Source organism: Erithacus rubecula, assembly GCF_903797595.1.
Source record: "Erithacus rubecula genome assembly, chromosome: 11".
In the NCBI taxonomy this organism is placed as follows: domain Eukaryota; kingdom Metazoa; phylum Chordata; class Aves; order Passeriformes; family Muscicapidae; genus Erithacus; species Erithacus rubecula.
Window position 1 is genome coordinate 13,915,389 of NC_136663.1, and position 19,598 is coordinate 13,934,986.

The window sequence follows — 19,598 nt, forward strand, 5'->3', positions numbered from 1 at the left end:
TGCAAAATATTCATTTAGCTATTTTTTTTTTTCCCCTAACCAAAAGGCATAATTTCACTGGGTAGGGTTGAAGTAATTTAGAATATTTTAAGGCCTTTTGATATTTCAGACAAAATTACACCTCCGAAAATACTTCAACATTGAATAAAACAAAAGGATAATGTAGAAACAAACTCACACTTAGTATTTTTCCACATCTTTTTCTTTGAGTTTTCATCCAGTACTGATTAACATTAGCTTCCATTACTTACCTCATTAAGCAGTACTTTCATCAGTGTTTTAAGAGTATTCTAAAAGGTTACTTGGAGAGAAAGCCTGCAGAAAATTCTACACATACTAGGAGAAACTGGTATATGCTGACCATGCCCTTCTAAATATAAACCCTGGTTAGAGAAATGCAGAGGCTCTTCGTGCACTAAATTACGTGGACTCCTCTCTGTGACCTCCAGATGTCCCGATTCTCCCTGGCTTACCACATAATAGTCATGTAATACTAACCTTGATGGACTACATATGAATAAGAGTCTATTTTGAGGTTATAAGTGCTTCAAATTGTAAGGTTCCCTGCACACTATCCCACAGCTGGCTTGGGAGGAGAATACTCAACTCAATGTAAAATGTATGCACTAGTCTTTATGAAAGCCCAGGCTGTCCTCAGAGATCATTCTCCCTGTGAGGAGTCTGCCTTGGAAATAAGCAAAAGACTTAGATCATTAGCAATGAGCTCCATAAATGTGGTTGCAAAAGCATTTGTGTGTACCTCCACCAACACCCAGACAGTTCAGTGACCACCAGAACTGCCAGTCTTGAATCACAAGCAAACCCCACCTGCCCCTCCCAGCCTGGGCTGCCCCAACAGGCCACAAACCCAGTGAGTGTCTCTCTCAGGCAGCCAGGCCATAGCTCAGAACTCCCTGAGGCACAAGGGCTGAAAGCCTCCCACATCCCTGAACGTCAGGAGGCCGAAGAAAAGTCAAAACGTGTCAAACAAGCCCTGCTGCTGCTGCAAGGCCAGCAGCTCCCATTCAGCAGTAGATGCTGTTGTTCTTTAGACACCATCTGTTGCAACAGCTGCTGATGGCTTTCCAACAGCCTTTTTAGTGCAGGTCTGAAACCTGATTGCTCTCAGTCAACCACCCCTTCTTATCTAACCTTGATGAGAGAGACTGAAGATCACGGTCACTTTGGCCCTCTAGGCAGGGCGTGCAGTGGCATTGACCACCACAAATGGCAGTGTCACCGCCACAGGGGACTGGGAGACAGGATCACCAGAGCCCTACCGGGAATGCCTGCTGGGAGCAGGGCAGGGATTCTTTAGTGAACAGCCCCCTCCCCACCAACTGCATCTGCAGGGATCTAGCACCCAGTCCAGCATCTGGGCTGTCTCTTCTTCACTGTGGCCTCTCTAGTGAAGATCAGCACCATAAGAAGCCTGACCTCTACCAGAGGCTGAGCAGTTTCCAGTCATCCCCAAGAGCCTTTCCTCTCCCTAAATCCCACACTGCAGAGCCCACGAGGAGCAGGGCCCTGCACACTCCTGAGGCTCCCTACAGGCAGTCACTCCCCGAGGAGTGCTGTGTCCCTGCACTCCAGCAGGCAGCCCCTCTAAAGCACAAAGATATCAGAGCACATTGGGACTATCTGAAAAATGTCTTTTGTTTAATATTTTGCTCCTCATGTTGGCTCTTCAGCACTGTTCAGTTATGTTTATTTTGTTAGCAGGTCTCCTGTGTAATTTTTATAAAGACTATAAGCAGTGTCACCAGTCTGCCCTACTTCTGAATGAAAAATACATTGAAAAACACTTTCAGCAACACACTTTCAAGACTTTTTTTCTACTAACATAAAAAACTTATTTCTGATTGCCTCCTTGTTCAGAAGATTTCTTCATTGTCATGATTCACTATCAAATAAAATATTTTTATAAAAGTCTTTCGACAGAATGTCCTAATTACACTTGACCTCGGTTTATACCACATGACCACACATGTATCTGAATATCATCATGTAAAACGTACTTTTGGCAACCAAGAGCTATTGGATGTTTAAGACCATCTGAAAACAAAGAAAAAGGAAACATGTTGAAGCAGCAGAGAACAATTCCTTAGTCTGGTTCCTACCTGCACCTGCACCAGTGACTTACCTTCTATTTCCTTCAGATGCCTTAAGGAACAGTAACACCCAAACAGCGCTTTCCCCCGTATTTTTATGTTCTGATTATGTAAGTGTGCTGCTTGCATAACGGCAACGACAATAAGTGTAGGATTTGTCTAAGGATCAACACGGAGCAGCTCCTGCCAGCCGTTCCCGAGTGCCGGTGCCAGCCGCCCCGCTCGGAGCGCCGATAAGGTGGGTGCCGTGTGTGTCAGTGATGCTCACCCGTGCAGCTCGGCCGGGAACGTTCAGCCTGAAATAACGTTTTCATTCACTGCATGAGATAATGTCACCAGAGAAATCAGGTCTGAGCGGCCTTACCGAAGCACACACGACAGACCGCCAGCCAGCTGTCACCGTCCCCTGTCTGGGGGTACCGTCTCGGTCTGTCCCGCCGCCAGGGATCCCCCAGCCCCCGGGGCCATCTCCCTTTTCCCGGGGCTCCCGCCCGGCTCCTGCCGCACGCGCGGGCGCAGCCGCGCTCGGAGGGGGCGGGCGCCCCGGTGCCCCCTTTGTGCTTTCTACACCGCAGCAGCCCCGCGGGCAGGCCCGCTCCGGGAGCAGTGCCGGTGCCGGTGCCAGCTGACCCCGCGCCCGGAAAGGGGTGTCGCGGGTCCGGCCCGGCCGCACGCTTCGCTGCGGGGGCTCTCACGGACCCGCCCCCCCGCTGCGGCCGCATCAATCATTAACGGCGGCTCGGGTGTCCGGCGCCTCCCATCCCGGGAAACCCTACCCGGGGCGGCGGGGGCGTCTCTTCCCGCTCCTCGGGAGCGCTGGATGCGCCGCCGGTTTCCAGTTACCGCGATGCCGGGCGGCGGGGCGGGAGGAGCCGCGGCGGTGCCGCCACTGCCCCCGCTGCAATGAGTGATGCTGCCGGGGGCGGCGGCGGGGGCGGAGAGGCGCAGAGCTACCGCGGATCCTCCGCCGGCGGCTGCGGGCGCAGCGGCTCTGCCTCGCCCGGTCGGCGGCGAGGCGGCGGGCCCGGGGTCGGCCGGGGCAGCAGCAGCATGCCGGCGGGCGAGGGGGACAAGAAGGAGGCGGCGCCGCCGCCGCCTCGCCCTGCCGCCCTGCTGCGGTGGGACGAGGTGCCCGAGGACTTCGTGGAGTGCTTCATCCTCTCGGGCTACCGGCGGCTGCACTGCTCGGCGCAGGAGTGCCTGGCCTCGGTGCTGCAGCCCACCAACGAGACCCTCAACTTCTGGACCCACTTCATCCCACTGCTGCTCTTTCTCAGCCGCTTCGGGCGGCTGCTGCTGCTGCGGGGTGCCGGGGACGTGCCCTTCCACCACCCGGCCCTGCTGCCCCTCTGGTGCTACGCCTCGGGGGTGCTGCTCACCTTCGCCATGAGCTGCACGGCCCACCTCTTCAGCTGCCTCTCCCCGCGCCTCCGCGCCACCTTCTTCTACCTGGACTACGCCTCCATCAGCTACTACGGCTTCGCCAGCACCGTGGCCTACTCCTACTACCTGCTGCCAGGGCTGAGCCTGCTGGACGCGGGCGCCATGAGCCGCTACGTGCAGCAGCGGCTGGGCTGGCAGCTGGACTGCAGCCTGCCCATCGCGGCCTACCGCGTGCTCGTGCTGCCGGTGGCGCTGGCGCTGGCCGTGGGCTGCACGGCCGCCTGCTGCCGCAGCCGCGCCGCGTGCTGCGCCTACCCCTTCGCCGTGCGCACCTTCGTGTTCGCCATGCCGCTCAGCATGGCCTGCCCCATCATGCTGGAGAGCCTCCTCTTCGACCTCCGCGCACGCAACCCCACGCTCTTCGTCTATTTCTACCGCCGCTACTTCTGGCTGCTGGTGGCCGCCTTCTTCAACGTCAGCAAAATCCCCGAGCGGATCCAGCCGGGGCTCTTCGACATCGTGGGGCACAGCCATCAGCTTTTCCACATCTTCACCTTCCTCAGCATCTACGACCAGGTGCACTACGTGGAGGACGGGCTGGCTGAGTTTCTCAAGGCACCCCTGGCTGCCCCCACCTACCTAGGCACCGTGGGATATATGCTGCTCCTGACCGTCTGCCTTGCCGTGGTCGTCAGGAGGTTCCTCAACGTTGCAGACCTCTGCAAGCAGGACTGACCAGGCTGGCGACCCTTGAGACAGCGACCACCATGCCAGTGACCCTTGGGCTGGAGACCCTTGGGCCGATGACCTTCGGACTGGTGACCCTCAGACCAGACCCACCATGTCCTGAAGAAGCTGTGAAACCTGGGTAAAACACACCTGTGGAAGAGCTAGGTCTCTTACATGGAGGTTTGCTGGAGAAAATTACCATGGCAGAACTGCTCGTGCTCTTTAAACTACTAGGTTACCAGGGGAAGCAAGCAAATGCTTACTGGTATGTTGCTGCTTAGAGTATAAGCTGAAATAATTTAGCTCTGCTACTAGGAAGAATGCATGAATGGTGAATGCCACTTGCTAATTTCATAACAATTAGGTCTAAACTAGCTCTGTATATACATATATATTTATATATCTAGCTATATATTTATTAGCTACATATATGTGTATATATATGTATAGACCTGAAGACATTTGTGCAATGATTTCTCATAAACTTTTAATCAACTCCTATGTGAAATTTCCTAGCAGATTATGCACTGATATGTATCTTCCTCTCTGATATTGTAACAGGCCTTTGCAGCCACATACTGGATTTTAAATGCAAACAAATCAATAGCTATCTATAGTTTCTAAGGTCTTGCAGCCTTTTCAGCCAGGGAACAATAGATTTGAGAGAGGAAAAACAGCTGTGAATTATTACAGAATTACCAGTTGATGGAGAAACTTGAATTAGACAGACAGTGAGTGGTTGGTATAGCCACTTGGATACTAAAATAAAACAGAAGGATATGTAAAATAACTGAACCAGAAAGGGGTCGAACTGGTTTGGAACAGGGGCAGAGGAAGAAGGACACTGCATAATGGAATGGCTCTTCCTTTAGCATGTCAGGAACATCTGTTGTGCTAAGGGAATTGCTAAGGGGCCCCTTTATCTTTCTGGGTAAATCACCCCCAAATCAGTCCTCTAGAGTCAAAGTTAGATGCCAGACTTTCTATAAACCCCTGCCAAGCTCGGTGGGAGTTCTGTGGATGTAAAGAGAGCAATTGATGCATGAGATCTCATTCTGGATCTTTAAAAAAACTACATGGAACTAGTTTCTACTGCTCTTTAATTAGAGCACTGTCAGATTTGCCATCCTAAAATTAGTTGCAGAATAAGATACTGCTGAATCTGAGTTCAGCACCTAAAATCTGGTTCTACAAGTACTGGATATACTGGCACTTTTTCGCCATTCCCCACTTTTTCCTATTCTGATTAGTTGTAGCTGCAGCTGGATGTGTTGAAGTCCTTTTTCAGAAGCTTGGAGGAGTTCAAGAATTAGGAGGTATTTTCCAAAGTAGTATCTTTTCAGAGCAACCCAGGTATTATGTCACATGACAAAGAGCTAAGTATAGACTGAATTTACTCTTTAGATATATTTTTTAAACCATGTGCAGATTTTTAGCAAATGCATTCTGCTTTCATCAGACAGAACAAGTGCAATAATATTACACAAGGGGCTTACAAATCAAAGTTCAGGTGAGAAGCTACTTGTGTAACCCCTTGTCAAAATAAGGGTGGTACTTCCTTAGGAAACCCTTGTGTCAGACTGTGTAATGGTGTAGTAGCTGTTTTACTCAGCTCCTGTTGTGGAAGTGTATTTCTGCTTGGATCTTTCCCATTTTCATGGGCATGGCATCCCAAGACAATATTTTGAGTCCAGTCCTAAGCTTCTGAGACAAAGTCCCCTCTGTTTAAAATAGGAATATAGGAAGGACTGTAGCTAGGGACTAGGAAATCAAATCCTTAACATGGGTCAGAGTCATCACAGACCCAATAACTGATATGCCCTCTACAAATGTAACAGCTTTATGAAAATTTCTCAATGGACGTGCATAAGCTAAAAGAAAATTACACTCACTCAATTTAGCTTTTATCTCAACCCATTTAAAGTATAATGGTTTGAATATTTTAGATCCTTAATGAACAATGAAAATAGCCTAACAAAACTATATACTCTTTGCCAGCTACAATTCTGCTGGTATGTCATTTCTGGAAAGGTCAGATGTGGTCTTTTAAGGAGATTGGGAACTGCTACTTCAGATAATTTTAGTCAAACTATGGCCTCTTAACTTATCACTGTTGGGCCATAAAAAACTGCATGGCCCAGCGTGAGTGGCTGTGTTCAGTTTTCATTTGCCAACCTGCATTAAAAGAAGTATTTTAAATTTTACCTATTTTGACTAACTTTTGTCATAAACATATAATTGGTTTCTTCAGCTGCGAGCAAAGCAGAAAATGATCTGCACCACTGGGAGAGGAGGCTGGTTCACAACACTGTTATTCCTTGAAAAGTGCTTTAATATTGTGAAAACCCTGAAAACTCACAATAGAAAGCCAGTGGATCAAGACCTGCAACGATGTCATGCTGTGAATTTCCACAACTGCAAAAAGAGGCCAAAAATCTTTGAGATGGGCTGTATTCAAGTTAAAATAATAGAGGCATAGTAGTTAGAGCCCAATGACTCATCCAAACTAATTATGTCGAAAGGGTTTGCCTGGGAGATGCTACTAGCACATCCAACCAGCAATTAAAAACTAAGAAATAAATCAGAAAGGCCAGGGACAGCAAACCTCAGCACTAGGAGGCAGCTCAGAAACAAACAGTAAAAGCCAAATGTAAAAGACCAGACTTTTAAAGAATACTGTATAATGAATTATATTTATGCTTGTTAGTCACAACATAGAGGACATATCAAGAGGCAATGTCAAAAATGGCTGTTGCTAACTTGTAAAAATACATTTGATATTTGGAGTTAGGCCACACAGGGTCATCTATATATATCTCGACGACTAATAACAGTGTAAAGTTTGGATTGCAACCAACTGCAATTTTGCTGGAATCTCACTCCTGTTACAAGAGTTGCCTGTGACCCCCAGTCACACTGGAGATGGGGTCCCTGGCTCTGATATTAAGAATATTGCTTCATTGAGAAGTTTCTGTTGGCAAATTGTTTAGGCACGTGTATGGGCCTGAGCACCTCATGGAATTATTTGTAAAAGCTGGTTGCAAGCACTGCTGTCTGAGCCACTGTAAGCAGGCCACTGAATCCAGAGTGAATAGCTACAGGAGATGTGATTAGAATGTAAGAGTTCTAATTAATGGATTTGTGTTTGTCTGGTTTTTGTTTAAAAAATGTGACTGCAGATTAAAACACTACAGTAAGTGTGGAGAATATCTACAGGAAATGTTACCTGAATGTCTGTGTCTATTCAGTGAAGGACATGTATGTAGCTAATTGTTCCATTTACTGTGTCCAATGGACAGAACAAATCTGAGATAGAAAGATTAAAAATGGAACAAGATATCTATAATTATAGTGCTTGAATTTGCTCACATGAAGTGAGTCAGCATCTGTGTGACTTGTAAGGGTGCAGGATAACTTTCTGGTGTGAAAGCACATGACTGAAGAATATGTGTAAGCATGTCCAGAGCTCAGACAAGAGGTCTAACCTGCAGACTAGATGCATAAGGAAATCCTAGAAAACTAACTTGCTTGCAGAAGTACCTGTCATAATGTTTTTATAACCTGCCATAAGGTCTACAATATGGATTCCACAACTCATGTTTAAAACCAAAAAGGCTTTTCAGGCCTTTTGTAGTAGAATCTGTATGGGGATGGAAGCCAAGGTGGGGACTGGAGTACAAGGGAGTGGCCTGTAAATGCCTGGGTGTCTTTCTGTGTTTGGCCAGCACTGACCTCCAGACTGACACACCTGTGCTGATGTGAAGTGACTGTTGCTGGGGCCACTTCCCAGAGTGTTGATGGCATAGACACCCCCACCCCCTGCATTCAGCACGTGCCTAGAACTGCAGTCTACACTGGCATATATACAGTAAACCTGGCTTCTGGGCACTTCTGAGTAGCCTGTGAGCTTCAAGCTCATTTTCATGTAAGATCGATAAACCTGATCTGTAATCATTACCCTGTTTTCTGTAGTGATACAGTATTTCTTCTGCAGTGTAATCATTTGAATGTCACTGTCCAGGATATCTGTGAAGCTCTGAGCAGCTTCATTAGTAAGACAGGAATCTACAGGCTGAAAACAAAGGGAAAGGTTTCATCTGCATGCTGCACTAGTAAAAATGTAGCAGTTAAAAGTAGAAGTATGGTTTGGGTTTTTTTGCTAAAATGATAGTTCTGCTTAGTTGTCCAAGTGTTATGCTTATTATTTATTTGCTGACTCCAGCTACTTTGTCAGGTTTTTGTCAACAGTGCACCTGCAGAAAATGACAGTATGAAAGTTCTACTTCATGTTTAAGTAAACTCTCTGAGGCAGCACATTCATAGAGCATTATTGCACTAAACTCAGTTGATTACCATCCACATGCCTTACAGAAGCAAGTCATACCTGTAGTAATTGCCCAGATCAAACTGTTTTTCATTGCCTATGAGAGTAAAAATAACCAAGTGGCCAGTAACAAGCTGAGGAGTCAGGCACTCTTGTGTTCTTACCCTGGCTTTGCCACTACCTGTTCTGTAATCTAGGGCAAGTTGTTTAAACTGTGTTCATTTTGAATGAATTTTAATTCATGTGAAACACTGGAATTGTACCAGGGTTGAATTTGACCCTTTGTGTCTCAGTTTCCACGTCTGTAAGATGGGGAGAATATACCTTACCTACCTCGCAGGGTTGCTCTGAAGACTAACAAATGTTTGTAAAGCACTTAAAAATGCAAAGACCCTCCCAGGTGCTAAGAAATACTACTGAACTCCAGCAGAGAGAATGTTATATTTTCCCTCATGTCACAGGGAGAGGAACAGGAATGTTTCCAGATTGTGAACTCTTGGGACAAACCCTTGTCATTGCCATACTCCTAGGATGTTCACATCCTGTGTCTTTTGGAGCTGATGGCAAAATTTTCACTGGCTTCAAGTGGGAGGCAATCAAAACCCAGGCAGTATTAAACAGGCTGACTAAATGCTTAAGGATCAGGAGTAAAGGGAAAACATACATGATTTACATACACTTTTCTTCAGAAATTCTCACTGGTGACTTGTACTGAGGAGCATTGTAGCACCCACGAGACCTCCTTGTTCATTTAGCCATGGATTGTATTCCAGTTACTATGAAACAATGGAGCAGGATTTCCCATCCATATCTGTAAGACTATGATTATGTCTTAGTTGCCATTGGGAATTTTGAACTACATCAAACTTCTTCTTAGTAGAGTAAAAAGACCTGAAATAAATGAAGCTTTTATGAAAAAAAAAATTGTGATCATTTGAGAATATAAAATTATATTGCTCAAACAACTTTCTCTTTTTCCCCTCCTGTTCTGCATAACCAACCACTTGGAGTTAATCCTATGGCTGAGTGAAATCTGAGCTCGGATCTTTTGACCACATATATGTACTCTATTGAGGAGCCTTGAATAATCATCCTACTAACCCACTCTGCCCATCAACTGGAAGAGCTGATATAAAAAGCACCACTGAGAAGAGGACCATGCTTTTAAGAGCTTTTCTAACTGTCAGAAGTAGCTGAGGGAAAAAAAAAAATTACATAAAATGATTTGAGTGGTTTGTTAGTCAAGGCCTGTACCTTTAGAAATTCTTCCTAGTATATTCCTAGCTTCTGTTAGAAACCTCTGAGTCAGGGCTATATAACCAACACCCAAGTTACAGCTGAGACTTTACTCGCTTCTCCTCAGATGAGATGAAAGATTGTAGTGTCACATGCACTGAAAGACACAGGCTGCTGGGTGTGGAATAAAGTAAAATTGTTTTTACATCTTGCTTAGATGGATGCTGCTTCATTCCACTGAATTCAGTAATAAATTATTGACCAAGACAAAGGAAGCAGGCTTTTGCTTAAAGTTGCCTGGAAGGAAACACTACCAGCAGACTTCTGCTTTCAGGGCAATTGCTTCCGGAGCCATACTCAGAACATGGAGGATTCTGAAGTAAGGCTTTGCTATTTCATGGGAATGCCTTAGGATTTGTGGTTGTAGCTGGGGGTTAATAGTACAGAGAAACAGTTTATAGCAAGTAAATTCTGTCTGCTAGAGGTTCAAGCACGCTTTAGTAGGAGGTATCATGTTTAAGGGGCTGTGCATGCAATGAACAAAAAAGTGTGAATTTTGTGTGGTTCCGTTGGGAGGGTTTGAAAATTTCCTCTTTGTACACTTTTGGATGCTGACTACTATATATGTAATGACTATGCATTTTTAGCAAAAAAAAAAAAAGGTGTGATCTACAAATAAAGTTGATTCTGAATTCATTTTTGCAGAAATGCATTTATGAAGGTTTTTCTCATTTCTTAGCATAGCTTATGACACCTGTAGGATCAGAAATGTATTGAATGTAGTTATCTTCAAACACAGGTCATGTTAGCATGAGTACAAGAATGTTCAGTTCTTGTATACGGGTGTTGGTATTTCTGAAAACACTATACTAGCAAAAGTATCATAGCCATTTTGTTGTCTTTTATATTTTAAAGCAATAAAATAGCATTCATTGCCATTTTAGTTCTCTGCTAGCTAATTAATGACACACATCCCTGCTCCACTAAGATCATTCTTATATATTAGAAGATTAGTGTTCAACCTACAGTGCTCACTGAAAATTCATGAAATTGGTAGCAATAACAGTGTCAAAAATCACAGCAAAATATTGACTACAAAATGAAGAGGTCTATTTGGCATCAAGTTTCTCATTTGGCAGAGTAGGATGGCAAAATACTGTTTTCAGTCCAAGTCAGACACTAAAAAGCACTCAGTGAACTGCAATTACATAAAGTATCTGCCTTAAGGCTTTTCTGTCAAAATTCAGCAGGACAGGATGTATCCCAGCATAATTGCAGCTCCCCCTGATACCGTGGAAAGACTGAATACAGTGGAAAACTGTAGGATCTTCTAGCTGAGGTCTGTAGAATTCCTTCAAAAGTTCTAAAAATTCTTGAGATTCGTATTTGCAGATTTTGTACATTCTATTTCAAATGTGGCAATGACTTTAAGGATTTGATGTTCCCAGCAAAAACATCCATTGACCTCTTGGAAGCAGATGCTTCAAGAGACTACATCCCGGAAATAAACAAACGCTTCACAAGACTGCATCCTGCTGTTAGCACTTAAGGGTTTTCACAATGTTATCAGTAAACTCTGGATCCAACTGCTGGACATGAACATGCTGGAGGAAAACCTCACAAAACTGATGAAGCCAGTGAAGATGGCAAAACACTGAGCAGAATGGTAGGCAACAAAAGTTACAGCTTCTAGGACAAGTAATTTATTGAGGTCACTACCTCAGCCTTCAGCTGTGGTGGATCCATAGTTACTCTGATAATCTACTGGAAATCTGAAGGCAATCTATATTTTGTTACCATGACATCACTTCTCTGACAAATAACCCTAAAAGTCAGGACTGTATTTGATGAGGAACAAAGAAATATCTGACACACAAAAATTACTTTCAGATTTTATTCTCTTATCATAGGATCATGTATGGTTAACAAGATCTGTGAGTGGAGATGAAACACATTAAAAAGTAAAAGCTGGTAAAAATGTAGAGCAAATCAGTATTAATGCTAAGGCTAAATCTTGGCTGCAGTCACAAGAGCCTTTGGGGCAGACACTACAGATGCACTTTCTGCATCAGAAACCCTCTACTACAAGGCAGATTTCTTATCAGGAGTGGCAGTATGCTTCTGTTAGTGGGGAGCTGGAAATACTCTTGCCAGGGAGCACAGCCTTTGGGTATATGATGCATGCTTTTCAGAAGCAAAACAACCATGTCACACCATCTTTTTGGAGAATAAGCAATTTTATAGAGTTTTCTAATTTAAGTCTCTCCTGCCTCCAAGGTCTAATCATTTCCTGTCCCTCATGACTAAAGAAACCATTTTTGGTGTTAAGCATACTTTTCAGTATTATACTCTGTTTGCTAGAAAATGTCTATTCTCTCTCATTCCCCTGCTGTCCTGGGAAACTGGGCAATGCCACATATACAAGGAAAAAACCCTTGATTTTTTTTTTCCCTTCTTTATATGCTGGGCTGTCCACATCGACAGTCCTGGGGCTATGGAATTCAATCACTGGCACTCACTAGTGTTCCAAAATCACAGCTTTTCTTTTTAGCAGCACTTGGAAAGACAACTAGGAAATGTCAGTGAGGTGGATAACAAGCAGCAGTATCTGTAGCCCTCAGAAATTATACAAATAATAAGCAAAAGGTAAACAGGTCCCTGGGGCAGCTTCTCTGGTAGCTTTGTACACACAGGCAGCATCTCTCATTATCCAAAATTTAGTGAAGCCCATAAGCACATACTTAACTTTAATATGACTATGTGTTTTTCTTTGTTCATTGGTGGGGTGAACTTTTCCTTGTGCTTAAGTGTGCTATAGAAGCAGAGCCCTAATGAGCAGACAGTGCCAGGGAAATGCTGCCAGCAATTCTGGCACAGCAGATCCTGCCATCCAGCCCTAGGGCAGTGTCCTACACTCCAGCATCCAAGACTCACATTCTCTCTTCAGCTCTAGCTCTTTAAAGCACTCTCACGTCATTGTCTGAAAAATTCTAATACAAAACAAAGAGCAAAATATATATGTATAGCTAGAAATGCACCAACTTTGTCATGAAATAAAGCTGCAGACTTTCCATTTGTCCCAATTACAATACCAAAACTTTGTTTCTTGTAGTATAGTAGAAAATCATAGCTTGAAGAGAAAGAATTTGGAACAGTAAGTAACCAGAATCACTGAGCACTAAAAATATCTATTAATTAACCAACATAGTTTAAAATAATATTTATTTCTGTAGAATATAGACTCAAAACTTAGAAGCCAAATATTCTATGAAGAACACCTTTGTCCCTAGCAATAGAGCACATTCCTTCAAGCTATAACTATTCTGCCCCAACAGAAGCATGCCTTCTCTTTTATTCTAAAGTTCAGATGTTCTTTGGACAATAAAAACAACAATTTGACTTAACTGCGTGCAGTAAAAGACAGAGAACTGAGACTATATGAGAGTGGGAAACCTGCTCAAAATGCAATATTCAGGTTGTTAAATGGATATTATTTAAAGTCCCAGTTAGCTTAGCACTCAGCAGGCCTATCATCTCAGAGGGAGTATACTGCCAGTGAATTGATATAATGAATGGCAAATAGCAGATACCTTCATTTTAGTTAATCTGTAACAAGCAAAAAAAAAAAAAAAAAAAAAAAAAAAAAAAGTAAAATTAACCTCAGAGAGTTTAAAAGATATATTGATTTTGACTTTGCTGGCAAATTCTTACATGGGTTTACACAAAACAAATGAACTGGTGGACTTACAAATATTACCAAGTGAAGTAATCACTGCTTTCTCTTCTGAAAGTCACAGTGACTTTCTCCAAGCAGGGTCACTGAAGACCCACCTGAATCTGGCCCTCTCCCCTTTACTGCAGTTGTGGCTTGGAGTGCAAGTCCTCTGTGGAAAGTACTGGATATTCACCTAGAAGTTTCCAACACACTTCATTGCTGCCTTTAAATAGGAATGTTATTCATTAGCCAAATATGCACATAGAGCTAACAAATAATTATGATTTTCAGGCTCTGGAATTGTCATGATTTCTAGTTTCAGTGTCAGGGCAACACTGCCAAGCTATGTCCTAGACATGAGCGACTTCCAACTTAATACTCAACACTCTTTATTTCAAAAGCCATTTCAGTCCCCTACTAGCTCATGAATGAAACAATCTGCTACAAACGGGCTAGTAAAGGAAGTCTCTAAGGTGTCAGCTTCCCATGTGCACTATAATAGGTCAGCAGCAGTGCGGTTCCCTTCGGAAGTGATTCCTGAGCTACATTCACAAACAAGCACCAGACTCAGTTCTCCTCTCTTGGCATTTTGCCCAGAAGGCTCAAACAGGCTGGAGAATAATTCTGACTTGTGAAAAACTCTTTTCCCCTCCTATTCCCTAATCACCTCCCTGTGTGCTGTGCTGGCACAGAAGATGCAGCAGGAATGCAGTGTGGCACAGCACATCTCTGTGCTGCACCAGTCCATCCATGGCAGGGAGCCACATGATCCCACAGGGCAGCTCCCACATACGAGTCAAAGCAGCCTGAGAACCAGGCAGTGACAGCCCTGCCTGCCTGCTGTGCCAAGTGAACCTCAGAATAAAGAGATTCAGGCCTGCTGTTCAGAAGGAAGTTTTGCAACATTAGGCTGTGCCCAACAGACCCGTGGAGGACACTGAGGTCAACCAGCAGGAGTTTTGTAGACAAGATTGAGTCTTACTCAGTTTTAAGAAAACAAACCTTCATTTTCTATCTCAGCCATCATTGACAAATGATATAGACAATAGAAATCTTCTGTTTCCCTGAAATTGCTGGATAGAGCTTAAAGACCTAGTGACAAAAAAAAAGGATAAATGAATGTAAAAATATGACCTCAGGAGAATCAACATGGCTGAAATCAGTGGACAAGTAGATAAAGAGAACTACAGTAGTTTTTTGCAAGTCATGTAACAAAGAAGTAACAGCACATGCCCAAGGAAAAAGTTCAAAGAAAAGTCTCCTTTTATGTCAGAGAATTCAGTGAATACAACCACCAGAGACCCCTTTTATGACTCTCCAGGACCAAAAAAGGACTTCTAGTGGGAGGTGGATACATACAAATTAGTTCTAGAAAAGTGAAGTTTATGAATTAAATAAGAACCACGTTTTAATGAATATGTATGATTACAATGGATAAATACCTTGTTGTAAAACCTCACAACACGCAGAGAAAAAAGAAATCCTCTGGTGTCCTGCACAGATAGAGAAATACTGTTTTTTAATGCTTCAAATGTGTTAGGAAATTTATTCCAGCCGATTTCAGTATCTTCAGCACTCTGAGGTCTGAGTTGGATAGAATCCTCAGTTTCACCAGCTTGAAATGAACAAGGGAAACCAAATAATTCATATATATTGAAAAATACCGGGAAGGGACTGCGGTGACTCTGGGAACCACGACCAGCGGTGGGGCTGGAGCCGGGGCCGGGGCTGGAGCCGGGGCCGGTGTGGCGGGCCGGGGCTGGAGCCGGGGCCGGTGTGGCGGGGCTGGAGCCGGGGCCGGGGCCGGAGCCGGTGTGGTGGGGCTGGAGCCGGGGCCGGTGTGGCGGGGCCGGGGCTGGAGCCGGGGCTGGAGCCGGGGCCGCAGCCGGTGTGGTGGGGCTGGAGCCGGGGCCGGTGTGGCGGGGCTGGAGCCGGGGCCGGGGCTGGAGCCGGGGCCGGAGCCGGTGTGGCGGGGCTGGAGCCGGGGCCGGTGTGGCGGGGCCGGGGCTGGAGCCGGGGCCGGGTTCGAGCTCCGGGCCGCCAGGAGGGGCCGCAGAAGCGCTGCCGGCGCGGGCACGGCCGGGGCCAAGACCTGAAGGCGGCTGGACACGTTTTCTCCATGGGAGATGGCGCTGCATTTCTCATCAGCAGCGCTTAGGAGGGAGCACAGGAGCCCCCGGCAGGCGCCTCCGCCCAGCCCTGGCACAGCTGGTGGAAGTGCTGCCCTTTGTGGCATCTCGGCTGGGCACCGCTACTGTCCCCTGGGCTGATTTGGGAGGGATGCCCCATCCATAGAACACGCTCAGGGAGAAGCTGGCGCAGGGAGCCTGGCCGTCTGACAAAAATAATGCCTTAGAGGCAGCTGCTTGCTGATATAATCCAATAGGGAAAAAAAACTGTTTTAAGGGGATGACGCCACCTTCTTAGACATTCCTGGAATTTAAACTGAACATAAGTCAGTCAGAGTGAGAGTATGCATCTTGCCATGTTGACTTTTTATTTGAACATATTGACTAAAATAAATTCATTTGATCTGTTTCCTTTACCACAGCAGATGCAGATTAACATACCTATTAGACTTACATATTAGTTTAAAACCAGTGTGACAAGCAAGCAAAGAAACAAAACAGGCAAGAAGTTAAAAAAATATAATAAATCTGAAAGTATCTTTCTATGCAGGATTTAACCTTTCAAGGTTGAGCAGTTGAAAGTCATCAGTTCAGAAATGGCTCTTTCCTGGCCCAGAACAAGAGGGATGGATGAGCCCTGGTAAAGCCTGATTTAGCCATGAGGCACACACCTGGCTGGCACAATGCCATGACCACCCTGCCACAGCCAGCATGTTGCCTGCTGGATGGGAACTACTCTTGTACTCTGCTACTCAGGTTTCAGACTGATCTGTGTTCACAGAACCTGCCTACCACATTCTCAGCTGATGTCAAACAATGCACATATATTTCTTGCTGCAGTTTTCAACACCTTAGGCATTAAAATATACTTTCTGAAATACTGCAGTCCCCTTCTTGGCTCTGACATTGCAGTGTTAACTGGAGTATTGTAACAGTGCAATGACTCAGTCCCTGAGTGCTAGTTTACTGCAGGAGCTGTTGGACTGGCTGTGCTGTTTGTAGGGCAGAGCTGACACTCATCCTCTCAGTGACAGACACAGACACCAGCTCTCAGCTTGCCATGACCTTCAAGCTCTCCTGGGGAGCTCCCATTCATTTTGGCCAGTGACACTTCACTCCCAACCTATTGCCAAAGATCATACAGCACCCTCGAGACAGCTGTACTTTCCTGACCACTGTTCATCTTTCAAATAAGTCTCTTCTGGGCACAGCCACAATCCAAATCTCCCCTCTTCAAAGTTGGGATATAAGGAAGCTGGGTCCATTCCTTTCTCATTAAACACCAACATATGGAATTTTTTTTTTACAGTATTATGACTTCCTGTGCAAGCTGTCCAGTCATCCCTACATCTTGTGTTGGCATAAACTGTGAAAGTCAGCAGCTTCATTGTATGGATGCACATGTAGCATCTCATCAAAATGTTTCCAACTCTCTTTACTACTTTCTTCCTTTCATTTATTTTTTCCCACTTTCAGGTCCTACTTCACTATCTTGTCCATTTCCCTTTACAAATTTCAAGCCTGAAGCAAAATTTCTTCAGATCTGACTCCTTCTATGCAAGCTGAGCACTGACAATTGCCCTGCCTGTGGGTGGAAGCTCTCTGAGAGGAACCAAGGTGGAGCAGCCAGGAAGGCTGTCCATGCTGCACACAGGGCACTTGCTCCCTCTGTCAGTGCCACACCGTGCCCTGCCTGAGGCTCGTGTAGCTCTGTGTAGCTGCTTGTGCTGCTGCCACACAGGCAGGACATGTAACTGACTTCCCTACTGCCTGCAGCCTTTCAAAAGTCTTCTCTTCGTGTCTTATACTGTTGGTTGTATTAGCACTAAAGAGCAAATAACTCTACATCCCACTTGAAATATGGTTGAAATGTGGCAACATGTAATTATGCTTCTATATTCAGTTAAATCCATTAATACCATATTTTATTCTGACATGCCATTGAAAACTAAATGTATTTAATTCCTCACACAGCCCAGCTATAGGTAAAGTTTGGATGTTTCAGACAGGTTATATAAACTAAGCCAACACACAACCTGTCTAGATACAAAATAACCATTGAGAGTGAAATTCTGGTCTCTGAGGAATTTGCTCTGTCAATAGCAAGATTGACTGTTTTCATCATTAGATTTTGTTCTTAGGATATCAGTCATCATTTCTTTGTCAACAGATTTTGCATATCTCAACATGACTGATCTATTGCGAGTCCAGTCAGTAAGAACTCAGAAGCTTCAGCATCTTTTCTGGTAACAGCAGCTGGGATTTACTCTCAGGAGTATAAAAAATGTTCTGCAGTATGAGCCACATCTTTTATGCTCAATGTCAAATGTAACACATTTCTAATAATAGAACCACCACAACTGATCCAACAATTCCAGTCCTGGATTTGCCACAGGACGCATCTCATTAGGTTATAGCTAATACAGTAAACAGTGACCCTTCCTAGTGACATGGCAAAAATAGAAAGGCTTCACATGACAGGGAGCTTTCTCCTCTACAACACTCTTCAGAAGGTTTTTGCAGGGCAAGTTTCAGTGGTATGTTTACAATTTCTCTTACACAAATTTCAACAGAACTCTGGGTGTTTCATACAGCACTTTACAGGTAGGAAGAACAACCATCTCCAGGGTATACAGATGCTAGATTTTTAGTTTCAGACTTCACTTATAATTGTATATTCAAAGATTTTTATTTTATGTTGGGAACATAATAGAAGAAATAGGAATGTAATGGGGGAAATAAAACTTTCCACATTATCCCTTAACTGAAAGAATTTTCTTGAAAATTCTCACATTGCCTTAATTACTTCAATGAAGAGATCAAGTTGCAAAAGTATCAGTTGCTTTGAGACTAGCTGTCAACAAAATAAAATAACATAGTTGTAAGCTGTTGCTCAGCTTTGACTACTGGGGGCAGTAATTCTCTGGTCCTGCTGGTGTTACTGTGCAGTGTTCTCACCAATGCTCAGTTAAGAGTTATCTTAAGCCTACAGAGAATTCACGAGACACACACAGACAGGGAAGGGCAAAAATAATGCAGAGGTGCCAGGCTTCAGGGGTCTCTGAGCCAGGAGGCAAAACCTTCATCAACCCATATCCTGCAGTTGCACGGCCACAGCTGCCCAGGGACCCCAGCCTCATGCTTCCTGCAGTGCAGTGCCACCAGCTCAGCCTTACACCCTCGAGCACCACCACAGCATGCCACAGCCACAGCCCACAGGCAGGAGCAGAGCTTCAATCATGAAGTCATGATTGAAAATCCAGATCACACAGGACAGGCAGCTATAAACTAAACCTGCAGAGAGCTTTACATCTGCACTGCGTGCACATCATGGCCAGGAGAGCAGCTTGTTTCCTGTGAGCAGATGGCCAGAGACAGCCTGCAGGACACCCCAGCCTGAAGGACACCTCAGCTTCAGCTAGACAGTGGCTCACTGCACTCATTTCCCAAGGGCAGGGGCACTCATGCTGTTAACCCAAAGTCTGGTTCCTGGGCTGGGCTGAGTTTTGTGGATGGTGCTGTGGTGAAACAGCAGAGCAGTGAGTGGAACAGAGAAATGCTGCTTCCTCCAAAAATACACGAGTGCATCCATGGCACTCACTCACAGTGTTTCTATACATGTTGTAATGCCTGCACTTAGTTTTTTCCACATATTTGAAAGACACCAGTTAAGAGCTGTATACCAGTTTCACACTGAATTTCAATAGGAATATGGTGTTAACATCCAGCTTTATTACACTGCCACTGCCTTTTTAACAGAATTTGATGTTTTCCTAAAGAAAAAGGCCTGAAATGCTGACCTGCACCACATGGAAAAAATGCCAACAGAATAAAAAATTCTGCATTTTCTTGCTATGGCTTTTGAAGTACTAAAACTTCTTAATTTGTTGTAATAATCTAAGTTTTGTTCATCTTTAATTCAAAATCTGGATGAACATGTTGCTGTACACTACAAGCGTCAGCTACATAGA

The 19,598-nt window shown here is 44.7% G+C and overlaps 1 protein-coding gene across 1 annotated transcript; it reads left to right on the top strand.

Annotated features, from left to right (window-relative positions):
* The first annotated feature begins 2,862 nt into the window (after positions 1-2,862).
* On the top strand, positions 2,863-10,495 carry PAQR9 (progestin and adipoQ receptor family member 9). The gene has a single exon (XM_079314714.1). It carries the CDS (start codon positions 3,015-3,017, stop codon positions 4,227-4,229), a length of 1,215 nt encoding a protein of 404 aa, XP_079170840.1. The 5' UTR covers positions 2,863-3,014; the 3' UTR covers positions 4,230-10,495.
* The last annotated feature ends 9,103 nt before the right edge of the window (positions 10,496-19,598 follow it).

Excerpts from the sequence above, each read along its gene's own strand:
- PAQR9 (XM_079314714.1), top strand. The coding sequence starts at position 3,015 with ATGAGTGATGCTGCCGGGGGCGGCGGCGGGGGCGGAGAGGCGCAGAGC.